The sequence below is a fragment of the Myxocyprinus asiaticus genome, chromosome 14, assembly GCF_019703515.2.
Source record: "Myxocyprinus asiaticus isolate MX2 ecotype Aquarium Trade chromosome 14, UBuf_Myxa_2, whole genome shotgun sequence".
Lineage (NCBI taxonomy): Eukaryota > Metazoa > Chordata > Actinopteri > Cypriniformes > Catostomidae > Myxocyprinus > Myxocyprinus asiaticus.
Window position 1 is genome coordinate 22016705 of NC_059357.1, and position 22755 is coordinate 22039459.

At 39.6% G+C, this 22755-nt stretch overlaps 1 protein-coding gene and 1 pseudogene across 1 annotated transcript; one reads left to right on the forward strand and one right to left on the reverse strand.

Moving 5' to 3' along the window:
* Window positions 1–354: 354 nt before the first annotated feature.
* On the reverse strand, window positions 355–11828 carry LOC127451819 (synembryn-A-like; annotated as a pseudogene).
* A 1037-nt stretch (window positions 11829–12865) lies between these two features.
* LOC127451533 (insulin-1) lies at window positions 12866–22336 on the forward strand. The gene is made up of 3 exons (XM_051716277.1): window positions 12866–13045; window positions 22030–22055; window positions 22291–22336. Exons 1-3 carry the CDS (start codon window positions 12866–12868, stop codon window positions 22334–22336), a joined length of 252 nt encoding a protein of 83 aa, XP_051572237.1.
* Window positions 22337–22755: the final 419 nt, after the last annotated feature.

Below are 22755 nucleotides of genomic sequence, written 5' to 3' on the forward strand. Positions count from 1 at the left end.
TATAAACAAATGGCATTCTTAGCTATATTTTGTGCACATTATAAATAAAGATTTTATTCTCATTTCTCCTTTTCAGGCTTCATTGCCTCTTTTTATAGGTTTTAAGCCATATCTCCTTTTGTTTTATGTTTCTCTATTTTGTTTTTAACCCACGTTTTCAACTCTTTAACAGAAAAAATCTTGTTTCTTTATTATTATAAGTTATTAAATATATATGTATACATTTCTATATATTTTTATTGGTGCACTATTGTTGTTGTTAATAATGGTAGTGTTTTATGCTATATCAGTCATTAGTGTAAATTCTCATGACTTTCCACCTCTCTCTCATTAATCATCATTGTCTCGACATCAGTTCCTCATGCTGCCTTCATTACTGCTCTGTCTCGCTGTCAGCTCCCTCCTCTTCCTCCTCCTCCACAGCCCTGTGCCTCGTCTGGCCACAAAACGGCGCCAGTTTGCCATCTGTGGTCACTCCCACTGGCTGAATGATCTTGGACCTGAGCGGGTGTGACGGGAGGATACGAATGGTGAGCAAAAAGCAGAGAATTTTAATAGTGACAAATCACCAGATTAATTCACTACACACATTTTATCAGCAAGTCACCTTTTGAGGGCCTTGGAAAAAGAAAACAGTGATGGTTGCTTTTAATACAAACATGGAGGAATGTTATATATATACTGAAAATGTTGGTATATAGTCAGTTTCACAAGATAATTGACGATTTTAATGGTAATTAAAAAAAAAAAGAAATGTACTTTAACACCTTTGTCATACATTAAAATATTCTGCCAGCCCAGAAGTGTTAAAATTTTAGACCAAATTTTAGAACATTTCAATACCAAAAACACAAAATTAAACCGTAACACTTTAAAATAAGGTTCCATTCATTAACATTTGTTAATACATTTACATCATTTATTAATCTTTGTTAAAGTTAATGAAAATACAACTGCTTATTGTTAGTTCATAGTGCATTAACTAATGTTAACATATACATCTTTTGATTTGATAAATGTATTACTATTTGTTAAAATTAACATTAACATTAATAAATGTTGTAGAAGTATTGTTCATTGTTAGTTCATGTTAACTAATGTTGTTAACTAATGTTAACAAATGGAACCTTAATGTAGTGTTAGCAATAGAACTAGAGCCTAAAATTTCCAGATACTGGGTTCAAAATCCACATTTGAAATCTGGAATTCCAATTATTCTAATTTATAAGCCAATTTAAACCTAGACATAAAAATAAATATTTTGGATTTTGACAAATTTAAAACAAAAAAATATTCTGATGTAAATTAATGAGAAAAATGTAGGATTCTGCACAATTTTAGGTCGCTAATCAAATAAAAAATGTGTGACATACTGTATACCATGTTAACTCATTTATACAAAAGGTCTCATTTCCTTGCTTCCATTAAAGCAAAAAAGATGCTCTTTGGAACATTCTCAAAACTTCATCAGGTTTAGCACAAACTTGTGGAGTTCATGCCAGCTCCAGTACGTCATTAAAGCAAAATTTTGAAAATCATGTTATTTTTCAATTAAACTTCTCACTCAAAAATGTTACACTGAATACAATTTGTAATGGAGAAAAATTCTAAATAGAAGCATTTAAAATGAGGTCCAGAGTCTAAAGGGAACATTTCAAAAACAGTTTCAGGTTTGTTAAAGGTCTCCTAAAATGTTCTCTCTTTCAGTGTTTGTCTCTAACTCTTTCAATCTCTCCTTCTCTCCATCTCAGTCTCTCTGACAAACACTCACGCTTACACATACCGTGACAGCTTGCTAAACATATTTATGAGTCTGAGCGCCTCTGCCTCTTTCTCTTCCTCAGTCATCCCTTCCATGGGATCAGGCTGTTCCTCCTCCACCCGGCCTGTCACAGGGTTAATCCTGTCCTTGGCCTGTCTGTATTCTTCTGTGTCTGAGTCAGAATCACTGGAGTACTGGGGCTGAGGAAAAGGGCCACAGCCATTCAGTAGACCCTGTGCAGCAAGCAGCCCTGCTGCATTACCATAACCAGTGTACTTCACAAACTTGCTCACTGAGAGAGAGTTAATATCATATAGAGACAGCATTAATTTAAATGTCACATAAATGTGTCATAAAACTGTACAGTGAATAGTATATATGACACTCATAATTAACTAACAGGTATTGTACTTGAAAAAAGTATTACAATCTGACATTAATAAAAAAGTAATTTGGTACTAGTATGATTTGTCAATCCCCCCACATCACCATGGTGGTACCCAGTGCTGGGTCTGGATTGTAATCTGTTACTGATTACAAATTACATGACTAAAATTGTAGTCAGTAATGTAATCTCTTGGATTACATTTCAAAGTAATTTAATAAAGTAATAAAGTAATCTTACTTCTGGAATAATTCAGACTTAATTCTTGTTTTTTTATGTCACATGCTTTTAAGTAGGATAAGATGATACCATTTTGACAATTTTGATAAAAAAAATAAAATAAAAAATAAAAAAAATATTTAATGGATCAAAATATGAGAATTGATATTATTTTTGGTGTGTGTATGTGTATGTGTTTTACTTGCTATTTGCCTGAGTGAAATAAAAAAGGCACTTAAAATGTTCTTACTCCAGAAATGTTGGCATTACGAACGCCATCCATAACAAATCAGACCAGTTATATTTGTGAATCAGTCACACACAAACAAATAGTCACTACAAAGTTGTCACAAAGGCAAAAGCGCATTCATGTACATTTTTGAAGCCGAATACAAAAGCAACTCATGAAATTAAAACAAATTTTACCACACTAATGCAATCGTTTCAGCATTTATGTGTGGATTACCGCTCCATCTTCAGTGTATCTATAGCCTGGATGTGTGCAATTCCACAATTTAAAAAATTTATTAATCGAATTAAATGACTGATTTTTGTAATCGGATTACTTAATACAGATTACATTTAATCTGTTATTACCCAGCACTGGTGCTACCACTTTTTAGGTTCCTTGGAGTATGGTAATGAATATGGTAATCTTTCAGTACCATACTATATAAACTCAGCAAAAAAAGAAATGTCCCTTTTTCAGGACATGTATTTTAAAGATAAAATGTGAACTCATCTGTGTGAACGTGCTTTAAGCATGCTGCATGTAGGCATGAGGGCTGCAGATGTGGCCAGGGCAATAAATTGCAATGTCTGTACGGTGAGACGCCTAAAACAGTGCTACAGGGAGACAGGAAGGACAGCTGATCCTCCTCGCAGTGGCAGACCATGTGTAACAACACCTGCACAGGATCGGTACATCCGAATATCACACCTGCAGGACAGGTACAGGATGGCAACAACAACTGCCCAAGTTACACCAGGAATGCACAATCCCTCCATCAGTGCTCAGACTGTCCACAATAGGCTGAGAGAGGATGGACTGAGGGCTTGTAGGCCTGTTGTAAGGCAGGTCCTTACCAGACATCAGCCTATGGGCACAAACCCACCTTCACTGGACCAGACAGGACTGGCAAGAAGTGCTCTTCACTGATGAGTCATGGTTTTGTCTCACCAGGGGTGATGGTCGGACTCGCATGTATCATCGAAGGAATGAGCGTTACACCGAGGCCTGTACTCTGGAGCGGGATCGATTTGGAGGTGGAGGATCCATCATGGTCTGGGGCGGTGTGTCACAGCATCATCGGACTGAGCTTGTTGTCATTGCAGGCAATCTCAATGCTGTGCATTACAGGGAAGACATCCTCCTCCCTCATGTGGTACCCTTCCTCCAGGCTCATCCTGACATGACCCTTCAGCATGACAATGCCACCAGCCATACTGCTCGTTCTGTGCGTGATTTCCTGCAAGACAGGAATGTCAGTGTTCTGCCATGGCCAGCGAAGAGCCCGGATCTCAATCCCATTGAGCATGTCTGGGACCTGTTGGATCAGAGGGTGAGGACTAGGGCCATTCCCCCCAGAAATGTCCGGGAACTTCCAAGCACCTTGGTGGAAGAGTTGGGTAACATCTCACAGCAAGAACTGGCAAATCTGGTGCAGTCCATGAGGAGGAGGTGCACTGCAGTACTTAATGCAGCTGGTGGCCACCCCAGATACTGACTGTTACTTTTGATTTTGACCCCCCGTTTGTTCAGGGACACATTATTTCATTTCTGTTAATCACATTTCTGTGAAACTTGTTCAGTTATGACTTTGTTGAATCTTTTTATGTTCATATAAATACTTACACATGTTAAGTTTACTGAAAATAAAAGCAGTTGAAAGTGAGAGGACGTTTCTTTTTTTGCTGAGTATATTAGTACTGCTATAGTACTTTTTTATATACATCAGAAGCAGATTAGTTTGTGTACCATTTTCTTTGCAGAGGACAAAGAGAAGCTCAGCAGCACAGTGTTTGATATCAGTGTCAGCATGGGTCATGAGCTGCACTAGTCTGCTCCTCAATGTGTTCAATGTGTTCCCCTGTTCAGGCCTCAGTTCAACGTCCCTCAGTGGAGGAAGAATCTGATCAAAAATAGCACAGCATCGGGCACCTGATTCACAGACAACATTTTGGAAATGTAAATAATAAATTTTTTGTGTGTGCTCTTTAATGTATTCATGTTTATAGAGTGTTCCAAAAGCAATACTTGAGCATGAAATGTACCTGCTGTCTGAGTGCCTTGTTTTCTTGTGCGCCCTACTGCTTTCAGTCAACAAGTTTAACCCTGGAGTCAACTTTTCCTTTAGCTTATGACAATGTACAATGCACACAAAATCAGAATTATCTCTGGTCATTCATGATGATATTTCGATATAGTACTTTTAATGATAAAATAAATCTAGGTCTTTGCACAAATTCACAATATATTGGTTTATGGCCTCTAAGTCTTTATTAACTCCATCTTATAAGAAGATACACCTAATTAGGAGATTGTGAACTTTCATCTATTGAAGGAATAAAAATGACAGTTCTGTCATTATCTATTCAGCTTCAGGTTGTTCCAAACCTGCATGCTGTTATTTTCTCCTTGGAACACATGAAGGAGATTTTTTAAAGAATCTTTATGCAGCTCTTGTCATAAAACGACAGTTCATAGTGATGACAGCTTCATTATGGCTTCAGTAAATAATGACAGAATTTTCACTTTTGGGTGAACTTTCCTTTAACTTGAACTTTGCAAATACCTTACACCCTATGTCTAACTCTGCACCCTTCCTTTGTCTTTCCCTCCAATCTCTCTATATCTCACTCTGTCTAGTCTCTTCTCCATGAAGAACAGCAAATTATGGACACGGTCCATATTGACTCCACCGGACTCCTTCAAACCCTCAGACAGGCGAACAGCAAGCAGACCATCCAGACACAGCAGAGGGAGTGCTGAGAGCACATTCACGGTGTGTCTGTGGACATTCAGCACAAAAGAGCACTAAGACCAATAAAGACCAAAAGGATGAGACCTCTTTCAGGATTTAATCACACTGGTCTGATTCCCACTCTCACCCTTGCAGCTCTTCTTTTCTGTCCTCTCCCTCACAGGGCACTAGCAGGCAGTGATGCAAGACTGCAGCTAGGTGACGATACAAAGCAATAGCCTCCTGTGGCAGGAGAAGGAGAACTTAATGGTAAAGATAAAAAGAGATTCCTCAAAAGATTCTGTAGCAAAGGGCAGAGAGATAGCCAATTGGGATGGAAAAAACAGTGGTCACCTCATCTACTTCCTGTCTGCGGACTGTGAATGTTGAAAAGGGTCTTCAAAATCTCAAGGGCCCGCTGAGATACCTCCTTACTAATAGGGGGTGCTGTTAGGTCAGTCAGCACCTCATATGCTTCTCCCCAGCACACTTCTAAACACTGTTCCTGAGCTGCTGTCAACATTGACATGCCATGCACCTGACAGGGAGAACGTAAGAGATAATGAGTTTCTTAACTGCTCTGAGATATGATAAAATGGCAGTGTTTTACACTTTTCTTCATGGGCACACCTGTGCTACTAGGCCAACACAGAATCTGCTCCTGGGAATTATATGATGCAAAACTTGTCTGTGGTGTCCATAAAATTGTACATTTATATGAATAAGCAAAAGTGTATACTGTAACTGGTCACCATTTGTTCACCATTTTAACCCAATTTTGCCTTCACCAGTTCATTTAAGTGGTCCTGTTATGTGACAAATTAAATATTAAAAGTACAATTATTCCACATAGAGGTGATACAATGTAAGTGAATGGTGACCAGACCTTTAAATATATACATAAATATTGATCTGTTTCTCATCTGTTTCTGATTTTTGGAGCTTCAAAGTAATATTCAAAATGTGAATGTGAAAGTGGAGATTTAAAGTAAAAAAGAACTTTAATTTTTTTTTTTTATCTGTTTCTCACCAACTTATCACATCACTTCTGAAGATATGGATTTAACCACTGTTTTATGGATTACTTTTATGCTGCCTTTACACTGATGAGCCAAAACATCATGACCACCTGCCTAATATGCTGTTGGTCTTCAGCGTGCAGCCAACAACATCGCCAACCCACTGAGGCATGGACTCTACAAGACCCCCGAAGGTGTCCTGTGGTATCTGGCAACAAGACATTAGCAGCAGATCCTTCAAGTCCTGTAAGTTGCAAGGTGGAGCTGTCGTGGATTGGACTTGTTGTTCCAGCACATCCCACAAATGCTCACTTGGATTGAGATCAGGGGAATTTCATCATGTTCCTCAAACCATTCCCGAGCAATGTGTACAGCGTGGCAGGTCGCATTATCCTGCTGAAAGAAGCCAATGCCATCAAGGAATACCATTCCCATGAAAGGGTATACCTGGTCTACAATGATGTTTAGGTAGGTGTCACGTGTCAAATTGATGTCCACATGAATGGCTGGACACACGGTTTCCCAGCAGAACATTGCCCAGAGCATCACACTACCTTCACCGGCTTGTCCTCTTCCCACAGTGCATCCTGGTGCCATCACTTCCCTAGGTAAACGCCGCACACGTACATGGCCATCCAAGTGATGTAAAAGAAAATGGGACTCATCGGACCAGGCAACCTTCTTCCACTGCTCAAAGGTCCAGTTCTGATGCTCATGTGCCCATTGTAGGTGCTTTCGACAGTGGACATCATGGGCACTCTGACTGGTCTGCGGCTACGCAGCCTCATATGTAGCAGTGTGTTGTGACACATTACTCCCGTAACCGTCATTAAAATTTTCTGTGACTTGTGCCACAGTAGACCTTGTGTCGGTTCAGAGTCAGACCAGATGGGATAGTCTTTGTTGCCCTCGTGCATGAGCCTTGGGCGTCCAACACCCTATCGCCGGTTTGTGGTTTGTCCCTACTGTTTTACTTACTGTCAGTAGGTACTCACCACTGCTGACCGGGAGCACCCCACAAGCCTTGCCGTTTCAGAGATGCTCTGACCCAGCCGTCTGGCCATAACAATTTGGCCCTTGTCAAAGTCACTCAGGTCTTTACTCCTGGCCATTTCTCCTGCATTCAACATGTTGACTATGAGAACTGATTGTTCGTAGACCATCTAATTTACCCAGACATTGACATGTGTCCTTGTTAGGAGATGATCAACGTTATTCCCTTCACCTGTGAGTGGTCATAGTGTTTTGATTCATCAGTGTATGATTTTTGGAGCTTCAAAGTTTTGGTCACCATTCATTTTCTTTGTAAAAAAAACCTACAGAGCTGAGATATTCTTCTAAAAATCTTTGGTTGTGTTCAGCAGAAGAAAGAAAGGCATACACATCTGGGATGGCATGAGGGTGAGTAAATGATGAGAGAATCTTCATTTTTGAACTATCCCTTTAAATATATATTTTCATTTGATTATGCTCTGATTAACCCATTTTACCACGTTTAAATCCATTCTGCAGAATTTTCCCACAAAATCAGCACAGAAATTGCAAATAAAATCCATTCACTTTCTAAATGTTACCAGCCAGAGCTGTACCCTAAGCTCAGGACATAGAGCAGTCAACAGAAAGAGAAGCCGCATTTCATAAAACTGACCACTAAGAGGGGATGTGGAAATTATACCGTCCTTAAGTCTTTCTGACAAGCCTTAGAGCAACCTGGGGAAGGAGGTATGAGAGAATGAAAAAGAAAGAGAGGAAGGATATGGGAATATTACACGGCACTGTTATTGGCAAATGTTTTCAATGTAACATCTTGACTCTCACCTCAGGTTGCTGGCTCTCTCTTGTGCTCTCGGGCTGTTGTAGATGACATTGCACAAGGCCTTCAAAGCCTCTTTCCTCCATATGTCCCCATCATCATGCCCTTCCTCCCCCTCCTCATCCTTCTCTCCTCTGGCATCCCTCTTTCCTCTTGTTAAAACTTCACAGTCGCCTTCCCTCATTGCCTTTTCTTCAGTTGCAACTTCCCTCACAGTATTATAGTTAGGCGTTGTATTCACAGGGCCTATAGGAATCCTGGAGAACTGTAACCCCTGTACTCTGTCCTCTGTAGCTGCACCCCTCCTCATAGTCACAGATCTTCAATCAAACTGGTGTGAATGTATGTTTTTTTGTCCTACCCTCTCTCAGTTCTGCAGGACTAAAGTGAGAGAGTATGTGCCAGATTTTGACTCAGATTTTGACTCTGATGATAATGAGGATCCAGAAATCTTCCTGCAAAGGGTAAGCCAAACACAACTTCTTTTGTGTTATAATGCACATCCTTTTTTATATTTGACTATCCTTCCCCATCATACACAATCCAAAATCATAACCACTCCACCGCTCTCCTCTCTTGTTTCTTCTAGAGGATTGCTTCAGCTCTGATCTGGTTTATTTGTGTGCGTCTGCAGCCAGGTATTCTGAGGGTGTGTCTGCGAACACTGCGGATTATTTCATGTGATCAAAAGGCCTTGGAACACTTGATCACGGACTCTGCCATTCTAACTCTTGCTAGACTTGGGGGTACCTCCACTCTGCCTGCCTGCTGTGAAGAAGAGGAGATGGATTCATATTAGTAGTCGACCACACTAATCTGGGGCTCCTCGCACAGTGACATTTCTCCCGAGGAACAGATACAGAATGAGACAGAGACAGGACTGGATGCTAATAGCAGCCATACTCAATACCCAACAGATGCACAGGCTGATTCTGCCCATGTTTCTGCAGGTTGTGTTGACTCTTTGCTCAGTGATGGGGGGGGGGGGGGTACAGGTGGTCGACTAATCGACTAGTCGTCCAACAACTGACTAGTTGATTAGTGTGGTCGACTACTAATATGAATAATTTTAGTGGTGGTGGTTTTAACGGGAGAAGCAATTCTAAAATTAATTGAGAGACGCAACATCTTGAAAAGCATTTTTGTGTGATTATAGCTTGCTCTGCATAAGAGTGAATAATAGTCAGTACAGTAAAACCCTATGCAAAAAGTTTAGCTTAGTTTAGTCCATTTATGCACCGCTGCTGTTACAGCCATCAAAGTGCAACATCATCAACACATTAAGACGTTCACTGCTGGACGTTAAATCATCTGCTGTGAGTAATGTTCCTATATGTACCTATCCAAAGGTGCTTTGGATTTAAGTTGTTGGCTGATTCTGTCTGACACTGCTTAAATAAATAGTTGCAGTAAAAAAGGTTTAAACTGTTTGATGTTTTGAACTAGATGTGTACATGTATTATTATCTTGCAGTTCTGCACTTTTGACTGCGCGGCGAGGATCGCCCTAAGACTCCCAAGTGTATGTGTTTACATTGAACCGCCTCATTCTGCGTTCAGGATGCGCATGAATGATTTTTTGTACCGTTTTTATTGGAACATTTCTTACTTTGATAGTTTTGTGCAATAAGATCTTATAGTTATTTAGCCTATTTATTTGTTGAATATCCGTTAGTTGCCGTGTTGAAGTGCTCAGTGTTGCGCTTCGCATCCATATTTCCCTCTGAAGCATCTGTTTGGGATCACGTGAACATTATGGAGCCTAATTATACATTATTATCTAACACCGAATAGTCGTTGTTGTTTAAACAACCGACTGACTAGTCAATTATGAAAATTGGTAGTTTCGTACATCCCTAGATGGGTGGCAACACTAGACCCAGCTAACTATAGGACACAAATTACTATATTAATTATATATTGTGTTTTTTTTTTTGTTGTTTTTTTTAAGAATGTGAGGTTAAAAAAAGATTGAGGAAAGGGAGGGAAAACATTTTCCAAATGAAGTTACAAACATAAGTTTGGGAGGGCTTGTTCATCTAGGCATGCCAATCATATCCCAAGGATATGTAAGCAGCTGCTTCCCTCGCAGCAGTGACAATTCTTCCGGCATCCCTCCACCTCCCCATCTCCACCTTTATATTTCATAACGCCTTTACTAACTGACTTTCTATTTCTTGCTTTAGTCCAGGTTGGGGGATCTTAGAGCTCAAGCCCAGTTCTGCACTCAAGCCCCTCCGTTATGGACAGCACTTATGATCAGGTTCTTATGATATCAACAACTGAACTTTTAAGTTCATTGCAATATTAATAAAGGTTTAATTTGAGTACAATTAACATGGAGGAGGGATTAAAAACACTTCATTATTGATGTGAGCACAACCATGATGAACAGAGGTATAAAAATGGCTTTGTAGACATACAAGTACCAATGAATCACCTGTTACATGGGCTTTCAACACACACACAGCACAATAATCAGTGCTTATTAACAACACAATAATTGGAGCTCAAGTATTTACAGTCCCATACAGGTAGCCCAGGGGGAGACATATATTAGTTGTAATAATATATGTATACTATATATATACTATACTATAGTTGTATAGTAATATATGTGCATATATTCGTTTCAGATTACCTACTTCTCTCTTTTTCATCTTCCACAGACCTCACCATTCATTTTGTATTTACAATTTATAGCAAATACCTGCTCTATTTTAACAGTCTTCCCATTCAAATTATTCTGTATGTTTCTCTTTCTCTGTCTGTCTCACTCAAGTTCACTTTATTTGTTATATGCGATTGCAAGATTTACCTCTTCCAGCTCTCGTTGCTGTTCTCAGTTCATCCACATACAGGGGAATAATGAGAAGTAATGGGCAAAGGGACAAAGAAAAAAATATGATCAACAACATACTGTAGGAAGTGTTGGATAAAGATAAAGATGAGTGAGAATTACATTAATAGCTGTGTTAATCCTAGCCATGTGTGCCTTCAGATTGAGGACAAAGGGCTAAACACACAAACACATATACACACACACACACACTTCTGAATGTACTTTTCTTCTCTCTCTTTCTTCCACATCAAAAAAGAAACATTGTGAGTGCTGTGAATTATAAAAGAAGGATTAAAGGGAGAAATATACATTTAAGGGCATTGCAAAAGCTAGACAAATGAAAACTTCAACCCACCACAGAAATTGTAAAATGACTGGATAAGTAATAAGAGAAACACCCTTCAGGTTTACCCCAATTCTGTTGTCATGGAAACTGCTAATATCTTAGTGTTGTAAAAGATTCTAACTCAGTTTTTCTGCCTAGTACAGCACTTCAATGTTCATGTGAAGCACAGAATTAATGTGCAATATATCTTATTCCATTTAATAGAATTCAGCATTTTCATGTTCTTATTGTATTTAACTCAGTGTTGTAATCATCCAGATGTATTTTAACATTGTCCTGATCACCATGCTTGACATATTGAATAATCTTCTCCACATCCATAATGCACCAAAACATACAATATGTAAAGATAATTAACTGTCCTTATATAATATTTTTTAGAGACATTTATATTATACTTACTCCGTGTGGTTTCTCAGATAAGTGATAAGTATCCCTGTAAACGACACGTTTGTGTATGTGTTTGTCCATGGGTCTCTCTTTGTAATCTGACAGGCCTCCAATTAAGCTTTGAGTTTTTCTAAACTAATCCCACCCATCCTCTCTCACTCATTTATAATACAGCTTGTGTGCCTTACACTCAGACAAAACTGTTTCGGCCTCTTCATGGACATGTTTGTAATATGGTATTCTCAGATTTTGTTCATTATAGTTCAGTTGAAATTTAGCCCAGTGCATTTGTTTTCTGGATGAGTCTTCTCTCTTGATTAGTAATGTAAAAAATGACACAACTTACTGCAAGAGTCAGCCTCAGAAAGGGAGTGCTAATTAAGGAAAACCCAATAGAGCCACACAACAGGAACCAAAAATTAGATTTAGACAACAGTGTGCAAAAAACAGAGGGTTGGAGAGAAAGAAAGAGAGATAGAGAAATGAAAGCAGTACAGGTTTAAGGCTTAATAGGGGTAATTAAAAAAGAGAAAAGCAGGAATGACTGGGGTGAACTGATAGGGGTAATTATTTGTACTGATTGAAGGTGATTAATTGAGGCTACACTGCAAAAAAATGATTTTCAAGACAAGTATTTTTGTCTTGTTTTCCAGTAAAATTATCTAAACATTCTTAAAACGTGATTTATTTACTTGACCAGCAAACTGGCATTCCATTTTAAGTCTTGCTTTCAGAGAAATCTAACTCAATTTAGTGAGATTCATGCTTAAAACAAGAAAAAACTGTTTGCCAATGGGGTAAGAAAAATAAGCTTAATTTAAAGGGAAAACAAGTTTATATTTCTTACCCCATTGACAGATTTTTTTTCTTTCTTCTTCTTGTTTTAAGTCTAAAGTTCACCAAATTTGGTCAGATTTCTCTTAAAACAAGTCTTAATATCTTATGCCATTTTGCTTGACTAGTAAATAAATCACATTTTAAGAATGTTACAAATTTTACAGGAAAACAAGACAAAAATACTTGGAAAGCGTAGAGGCACATATTCACTCTGACAGGACACAACCAACCGTACCAGGCAGTGTTGATCTGTGAAGTTTCATGACCTGGTAAATTTCCTTAGTAGGAGAATGCACAAATCTGGATGGATCCTCATATCTCTGTGTGCTGGCTCTCTGGTGACCCATAGTGGTGGATTCGGTGATCAAAAGCTGTGTGGTATTCAGCTGGTAGAAGCACTGCTGCTTGTCTGTGGTGAGAGGGGCCTCTTCTACCAACCTGGGAGGCATGTCAGAGAACACACAGTATTCGTAAGTTTTTATGCACATTTCTGTGTGATACTTTCAGTCAAGATAAATACAGTTAACTTGTAAGTTTCCATTCCAGGACATACTTTGGGTACAAAAGTCTGAGATCAGTTTTTTCTTCTACATCAAACCTGGAAATAAACAGAAATGTTAGGGTTGTTACTGTTTTTTTTTTTTTTTTTTTTCAGAAAAGAATGCAAAAATAGAAGCATTTTTACCAGTGGTCTCAGACTTTCGGAACCCACTGTACAATTTTGTTAATTTAAAGGTGCTGTAAGCGATTTTAGCCATTCTGGAACTTCCTGTTAATCAGACACGCCCCCTCTTTCTAAAACCCCACCCTCCAAAAATAGGCGTAGCGCTGAGACTGTCACCGAAGAGCAGGAGAAGGATATTGCTGCAGGCAGAGCTTCAAAAAGGGGCAGGAGGTCCACTCTGCCATTAAAGATATTGGAAGCCCCTGGGTGCTTCTCATTTCTAAAATTGTGCATCCTCGTTTCCTTTCCTTTTCTTCCTTTCCTCGCTTCCTAGCTCCACCCTCTTAGGAAATGACAAAAGGATCCAAGGAAAGGAAACGTGGACAGAGGAATCAAAGCAAGATGGATTTGTAAAATGAAATGTCCTGCTCACTCCCGCATTTTTGCCGTTATGTTATTGAGACTTTATTTATTAATATATTCATAACAAATCCAAATAATTCAAGATGCACAAGTATGTGCCAATTATGCTTTATTTAAACTGCAATGGTGATACAAGAATAAAAACTATTGTGTCAGATGTGAAGGGGGAGGAGAATGTATAAGTGCATCAGGTGCTTCGACCAAAAAGTCTTCCGCATAGGTTGGTCCTGTGTTTCCTTGCTGAAGCTTCCTCTGTAAGCTTCCTCTGTCCTTGCCTCTTCGTGATGCATTTAAAGAATTGATACATCCTTCATGATGGTGGACTTTGATGGGGTTCCAGGTCACGGGTTCGAGGAACGGAGGAGTGAGGAAACGAGGAGGCACGATTTAGTAAATGAGAAGCAAGCACCCCCTGACCTAACTCTTTCCCTAACCTTGACCATGACTGGAAGTGACGCCCCCTTGTGGAGTTGGCACAACCCCCTTTAGGAGTAACCACGCCCCCATCTGGAGTAACCCCTTCCTCTTTTGGAGATCTGCCCCCATTTGGAGGTCTCCTTCCTGCAGCTATACCAACTTGGAGAAGGCTATGGATGCAGGCATAGCTCCAAAAAGGAGCATGACCTCCAAATCACCATTAAAGATATAGGGAGCCCTTAACCTTAACCCTTTTGGAGTTGGCGCAACCTCGTTTTGGAGTAAACCCGCCCTCTTTTGGAGATTCCACCCCCATTAAAAGGTCTCCAGCCTGCAGCTATACCTACTTGACTTGAAGAGCAGAAGTGTGTCTTATCATGGTTGTCAAACACGCAACAGTAGCAAAATAGCACCCTCATCTGACAACAGTATGAATCTGAATTAAACCTGAATGATCTGCTTCAACTACTACACTATGAGAAGCACATCAAAGTCTTCTGATTGGCACATCAAAGAATGTGTTCCCAGTCCTAAGAAAAGGAGAAAAGGTCTTACAATTCTTACAATTGTGCACATTTGAGTATAAATGGAAAAGGATGACTTTTCATTCATTTCAGATTATAAAATACTAGGGCTGCACAATTAATCTAAAAAATAACAGAGATTACAATTACAGCTGTTGCAATTAACTAATCGTGAAAAGTGTCGATTACATTATTTAATCTATCCCATAGTGTCAAGATTGTCTATTTACAAAAATTTTTGATCCATTGTGTGCATGAATACAATAGACAATCAGTTTATTTATCTGTTTAAATTAGTCTATTAGCATCAGAAACAACAACCCTGTAATCTTGTATTGTTGTGTTGCACACTTTCTGTGTATTATTTATTCAAAATATAAACAAAATTTGAAAACACTTGTTTTTTATGCAATAAAGCAATTCAGGAACAATTTTCAGCTTGTTTTGGGTGTATTTTAAGTATTTTAATCGTAATAACAATATCAAGCGAAGTAATCATCAATTATGATTTTCGTCATAATTATGCAGCCCTACAGGATACACCTTCCATATTTCATGTACGTTTGGCTTCCTTCATCACTACTTGTCTTTCAACAGGCCTCATGCTTAAGGCCATAACCATGTTTTGAACATTGGGGGGGACCAAACCATTTTGGAGGTGGGGGGTCGCAGGTGTTGAGGTCACAAATATAATTGTCCTATTTGGACCTTTAACATAGTAAAGGCTCTGAATTAGGATGCACCGATAACTTTGTTTTACCAAAAAAACAAAACAAAAAAACAAAACTCAATATTTGTATTATTTGCATAATTTGCTCGATACATTGCATAATTTTAAAGTTTTGTTAATAAATTCAGCAGGCTTACGCATCATGAATGTGAGATCAAACCTTGCGTTTCTTAAATTTAAGCAGATGGAGGGCTATATCTGGGGCCTATAAAATGAAAATGCAAAGACAGAAACTAATAATAAAAGTGGTATTGTTATTATATTTCAGAAAAAAATTTAAAATACCAATAATATTGCATATTTTTTCCCACTGAAATGCTCATTCTACATTACAGCATTGATTTTGAATTGGATGTAGATGTAAATTTACTGGTATCAACAACAGCAAGGTTATGTATAACATCACCTAATTTGTGACTAAATTATTCTAACAGTGTGACTGAGTTGGGACTCCTTTCATCAGGTTCTTATTGATTCAAATGTGTCATCTCTTGGAATTTCTTAAGGGAAAAAACCAAAACAAAATCAGTTATATTTTCTTACACTCAAACAAAAAAATGTATTTATTAAATTTTTATATATATTTTTTTTTTTTTGGATTTACGCATATCTATTCCATCTAAAAAATAGTGTATTTTGCATTTGCCCTTATGAACATTTTTATGTATTTATTTATTTTTATAGTTTTAACAGTGGTATTTGTAACAAGACCATAGAAAGCACATGGAAGCATGGATCTTCTTCACTATCGTGGTTAGATGTAACATGATGTCTATAAAACAAATTATGGCATTTTTGTAATTACAAATAGTAGGCCTACTCTAAACACATGTAAAAACAATAAATACAAAATATAAACATTTAAAAGTTGTAACAAATATTAATTATATTCCCTCACTCCCCTAATGTCTGTCCATTGAGCCGTATCCACCTACAGAGCCATACAGGTGCATTAGTGGAGGTTGTGACTTTGCCTGTCTATTTGACGCTGCTAAACCAGATACTTCGGATGCATCGCTATACTTCAGAATAAGATGAACCGTGGTGCAAATGCGTACCAACCTGTATAATCAAATCAAATCACTTTTTATTGCCACACAGCCATATACACAATTGCAATGGTGTGTGAAATTCTTGGGTGCAGTTCCGATCAACATAGCAGTCATGACAGTGATGAGACATATACCAATTTACAACAACATCAGATTAACACAGCACAATTTAAAGTCTAATATACACATAATTACACACAACAATATACAAATAATAACATACACTGTACAGTATACAATACACACAATATAGATACACTTTATTCAATAAAAATAAAAATAAAAAGTATATATAGTAGTATATATAGAATATACAGTAGGTTGTATTGTACTGTATTGACATTCAGGCTGTTGGTTGGTAGTAAGTTGTTAAGAGAGAATATAATATAATAATAATATAATTTATGAATGTCCGGTGTGAGATATAAAAGTAAGAGTAATAAAGTGCAGTGCTGATGTATTTTGATCGTGGGAGATCAAGAGTTCAAAAGTCTGATTGCTTGGGGGAAGAAGCTGTCATGGAGTCGGCTGGTGCGGGTCCTGATGCTGCGATACTGCCTGCCTGATGGTAGCAGTGAGAACAGCCCATGGCTCGGGTGGCTGGAGTCTCTGATGATCCTCCGAGCTTTTTTCACACACCACCTGGTATATATGTCCTGGAGAGAGGGAAGCTCACCTCCGATGATGTGTCTGGCAGTTCGGACCACCCTTTGCAGTGCTTTGCGGTTGTGGGCGGTGCTATTGCCGTACCAGGCGGAGATGCAGCCAGTCAGGATGCTCTCTACAGTACAGGTGTAGAATCGTGTGAGGATGTGGTGGTTCATTCCAAACTTCCTCAGCCATCTCAGGAAGAAGAGGCGCTGATGAGCCTTCTTCACAATGACTTCAGTGTGGATGGACCATTTGAGTTCCTCAGTGATGTGGACACCCAGGAACTTGAAGCTGCTGACTCTCTCCACTGGTGTTCCATTGATGGTGATGGGACTGTGTTCTCTGTCTTTTCTTCTGAAGTCCACCACGAACTCCTTTGTCTTACTGACATTGAGGGAGAGGTTGTGCTCCTGACACCAGTGTGTCAGAGTGTGCACCTCCTCTCTGTAGACTGTTTCATCATTGTCAGATTGTTTCATCAGCAAACTTGATGGCATTGGAGCTGTGTGTTGCCACACAGTCATGTGTGTACAAGGAATACAAGAGTGGGCTGAGAACACAGCCCTGTGGGGCTCCAGTGTTGAGGGTCAGTGATGAGGAGATGTTGCTGCCTATTCTAACCACCTGGCATCTGCTTGACAGGAAGTCCAGGATCCAGCTGCACAGCGAGCTGTTTAAGCCCAGAGCCCGGAGTTTCTCATCTAGCTTGGAGGGCACTATGGTGTTGAATGCTGAGCTGTAGTCTACAAACAGCATTCTCACATAAGTGTTCTTTTTTTCCAGGTGGGAGAGAGCAGTGTGTATTGTAGATGCAATGGCATCATCAGTGGAGCGGTTGTTGCAGTAAGCAAACTGCAATGGGTCTAGAGAGAGAGGCAGCAAAGAGCAGATGTAATCTCTGATTAGTCTCTCAAAGCATTTGCTGATGATGGGGGTCAGAGCAACAGGACGCCAGTCATTTAAGCAAGTTATTTTTGATTGCTTTGGAACAGGCACAATGGTGGATGTTTTAAAGCATGTGGGGACTACAGACAAAGAGAGGGAAAGGTTGAAAATGTCTGTAAAAACACCAGCCAGCTGGTTCACGCACGATCTGAAGACGCGGCCCGGAATGCCGTCTGGGCCTGTGGCTTTGCGGATGTTCACCCATCGGAAGGATCGGGTTACATCCGCTACAGAGACAGAGAGTGAACTAACCTCTGTAGTTTCGGCCGCGAGAGCTCTCGCCGCGAGGGCGGTGTTATTTCCCTCAAAACGAGCATAAAAAGTATTTAGCTCATCCGGGAGAGAGGCAGCGGTGTTCATGGCGGAGTTTTTATTCCCTTTAAAGTCCGTGATGAGGTTAATTCCCTGCCACATGCTTCTAGAGTTGGTGGTGTTAAATTGTCCTTCAATCTTGTTCCTGTACTGGCGTTTTGCTGTTTCGGAGGGCATAACTGGCTTGTTTATGCTCCTCCGCGTTCCCGGAATTGAAAGCGGAGGTCCGCACATTAAGTGCTGTGTGAACATCACTATTTATCCATGGCTTCTGGTTCGGATAGATCCGTGTTGTTCTGGTCGGAACGACGTCCTCCACGCACTTTTTGATGAAACACATTACGCTATCAGCGTAAAGCTTGATGTCGTCATCAGAGGCGGACCGGAACATCTCCCAGTCCGTGTGATCAAAACAGTCTTGCAGCGTAGAGTCTGATTGGTCCGACCAGCACTGGATCGTTCTGAGGGTGGGTGCTTCCTGTTTCAGTTTCTGCCTGTAAGCGGGCAGAAGCAGAATGGAAGAGTGGTCCGATTTGCCAAATGGTGGGCGGGGGAGGGATTTGTAGCCATCCCAGAAGGGAGAGTAGCAATGGTCCAAAACCTGGTCCCCTCGTGTGTTGAAACTAATGTGCTGGTGGTATTTTGGTGCAACTGATTTGAAACTGGCTTTATTAAAGTCCCCGGTCACAATGATGCGCGGTTTCCTGCTCACTTATACTCCCATACAGTTCCTTGATTGCCTGGTCTGTGTCGGCTTGTGGGGGGATGTACACAGCAGTGATAATGACCGCTGTGAATTCCCTCGGTAGTCAGAATGGTCGACACAGAAGCATGAGAAATTCCAGATCAGGAGAGCAGAAAGACTTGATAGAATGTACGTTCCTCTGATCACACCAGGATTTGTTGATCATAAAACATACACCACCACCTCTGCTTTTACCTGAGAGGTCTTTCGCTCTGTCCGCTCGGTGCACGGAGAACCCCGCGGGTTCAATGGCTGAGTCTGGAATCTCCGCAGACATCCAAGTTTCTGTTAGGCAGATAATGCAGCAGTCCCTCGTCTCTCGTTGGAAAGAGATCCGAGCTTTCAGCTCGCACAGCTTGTTATCCAGAGACTGAACATTTGCCAGTAGAATACTGGGTAGCGGGGGTTGATTTGCGCGGCGTCTTACTCTGATGAGAACGCCGACTCTGTTTCCCCTTTTCCTCCTGCGTTTCCGCGTCCGGACTGCCCAGACAAACGGCTCCGCTTGCGTGTTTGTAAACAGCGGGTCGGCATTGAGGAATTTGAAGTCCGGTTTACGGTGTGAAATTTCTGAACCGATGTCCAAAAGTGTTTGTCTGTCGTAGACAATAAGGCAGACAACATCCAAGACAAAAAACATAAGAATTGTGAACAAAATAAACAAAACACTACCATGTTGTGTCGGAGCTCGCAACGCAGCAGCCATACTCGGTGCCATCTTGAGTTCTTACAGGAGTAAGAACTCCTGTAGCACCTGTAGAATCCTTATCTAATGGAGTCTAGATAAACATTTTAATGCAAACAGGAACTTAACGATAGATTTGATTAACATGACTGATAAACACCACCCCTTTGTATCCTAATGCCCCCTCTCTACTAATTTGCTCTCAGCGCCCCCTGGCATCCTTTGAATGCCCACTGGGGGGCGATACCACCCCCGTTGAGAACCCCTGGCATAAACCAGTCGCTCATGTCACAAAAGATGCAGCTCCTTAAGAGTTAAGACATCAGCAGCACTCATGGCATCACGGAGTATAGGGAATACTGGCATAGTGTTGTAAGAAAACAAACTTGATTCAGTAGTTAAGAACGATGCAGTGGGAGAGGTATGGCAAACAGTGGCGTCTCAGAGTCATTATGGGGCACAGCAATCACTTAATCAATTATTTGAACGATATTTGAAACACTGACAAATAATTCAAAATTCTGTCACAGATGTGCTTCTCCTGCTACACTTTATGTTCACATCAGAGACTATGAAGTTCTGTGAACTTGTGCATGTGTGTATGCGCTTTAACTGACAAAGTTTAAAAACCTCGTTTTAGCGCAGCGGTTGATTGACAGGTAGAAATTTCACACAAGAACTCATTGGTTTCACTGGACTCAAACAAGGGGAGTCAAAAAATCTATCATAAAAGCATATCTACTGTCATTTTTGTACCATTATAACTGATGCTATGCCCCTCAATGCCCTAGTACTTACAAAATGAAAACAAGTATGACTGATAAAAATATAGATCATGACAGATATTTTGCAGAGTGATGATTAAAGACTTTTTCTAGCGCAACCTCTGAAACTGATGCCACACAAACATCCCTAATAATTTAATCTCAGCACAAAACACCATTAAGATGTGCACATCAATGTCAAAAAGCTCAAGTGACCATGAAAGTAAACTTCAAATAAGCAAATCGTCAAAGGGTGTGCATATTATCTCAATAACTCGAATGAACAGCAAAACTAATCAAAATGACAACAGACTTCCAATATTTATCAGTCATTGTAATCTAATACAAACCAATGCACCAACAACACAAAACCTCAACGCAATGATATACAATTAATTGAAATGATGAACGATTCACTCTAACTAATCCAACCGTACAGCACATTAGAAAAAATTGCTTTTAAAACTTAATGAAGTTCACTACGCAGGTCTGCAGTCAAGAGCGGTAACTTCCGATGCTCATGTCAACAGCTTGAGATACATATGATCAAAGCTTTTGACTGGCTTAGGGGCAAACGCAAACAAGTCCCTCAGGCCATCGCTGAATGCTCGTTGCACATGCGCATGACGTTCTCCAGATCTCCGTTGATTAACATTGAGGATGAAGGACCATAGACATATATGTCAATAATGAAGGGCTAACCCCACACATAGCAAATGAGAACGATTAAATGGCTTTTACGCAACACACCTTAATAATAATTGAAAATCTCAAAAGAATATATACTTTTTTTCTTGTATAATGGACATAAAACACATTTAAGTTTCTTAAAATAAATTTATGACGATGCCATGCAATTTGCACAACAGCGCCACCTCTGGCCACTATTGTAGAGATGATGGTGAATATGAAAAGCTTGTGTACTGTACTGTTAATGAGGCGTTTAACACGCGACAAGGCAAAGGGAAAACAGCGCAAGCTGTGAAACAGTCCTTACAATCAATCATGACTGCAGCCTCTTTAGTCTTCGCCGGGCATAGGTATCTCTGTAATAACGTTACAAGATGTGGTGTAATTAAAACATCTTTTTAAAATATCTTCCGATAAAACGGCATTAACAATAGTAGCACCTGTAGAGTCCAGAAACATGCGCTTTTTCTCCGCTTTCCTTTCATCTCTCTTGCCCTCATGAGAGAGAGCGTGTTCCCCTCATTAAAGTTCAAGCAGCAACAAGTGAAAAACTATTAATACAATCATCCAACTAAATGAAAAGGCAGGGAAGCAATTTATAAATATAATAATTCTTTATACAATATTAAGATACCATAATATAACGTATCAAATATAATGCAAAAATAAAATAGAAATAAAATAAGGAATAATAATAATTATATGAAATAATGATAACTATTCAATAACTAAAAATGTCACATTAAGTTTGATTGGACCTATGGGTTATCAGTTTGTCTTCAGTTTGATGCTAAGCCTATGCAGAGCCGAGAGAGAGGCAAAGCTTAGACCTCTGCCAGAGGTGTTGAGAAGAGAGGCATTGTAGAGCAGTGCTGTCATTTCTGCTGTGACCAAGGGCGTAGCCAGGAAATTACTTCTGGGTGGGTCTCAATAAAAATGGATGGGCCAAATTTTCGCCCAAATTTATTTTTCTCCAAATTTTCCTTAGCAACATAAAGGCTACATATTGAAATAGTTCTTTCACTCTTTCAGAAAGAAACTATTTACTATTTTGCAAATATATATTTGAAGTCAAAAAATAATCTCTAACATTCTGGGTGGGCCTGGCTACGCCAATGACTGTGACTACTTTGACCTAGAGAATTACTGTAACACATAGTGAGAGTCTACAGCGTATGCTACACCTGAATAAAGAAACTTTCCATTACTTAAGCATTGAAGTGTTGGGATATGGTATTTGGATGTGATAAAATAAAAAGACTGAATTATTGAGACTAGGCTACTGTCAATCAGCTATTAAACTAGGCCTATTTATGTACAGGAATCAATGAAGGATTACGTGAAATGTTATACAATGGGCATGTTTACAATTAAAAAGTGGTTTGCAAACAGTCAAGAAATCTGTTTCTTTTAATTAGATCACCTTGCGACAGAGGACTATAACTTAAGGAAAACATGTTAGTCTGCACCTCATGGATACATTTCAGTTACATGTCCACTTAGTAATGTTTGTGCTGGTTAATATGGCAGGCATCTTGGCAGAGCTGCCAACTCTCATGCATTGAGTGTAAGAGTCAC

Excerpts from the sequence above, each read along its gene's own strand:
- LOC127451533 (XM_051716277.1), top strand. The coding sequence starts at position 12,866 with ATGCACAAATCTGGATGGATCCTCATATCTCTGTGTGCTGGCTCTCTG. Across the intron at positions 13,046-22,029 it reads TCAGAGAACACACAGTATTC|AGAGGCATTGTAGAGCAGTG; the intron begins GTAAGTTTTTAT and ends GGTGTTGAGAAG. Across the intron at positions 22,056-22,290 it reads ATTGTAGAGCAGTGCTGTCA|CAATGACTGTGACTACTTTG; the intron begins TTTCTGCTGTGA and ends GCCTGGCTACGC.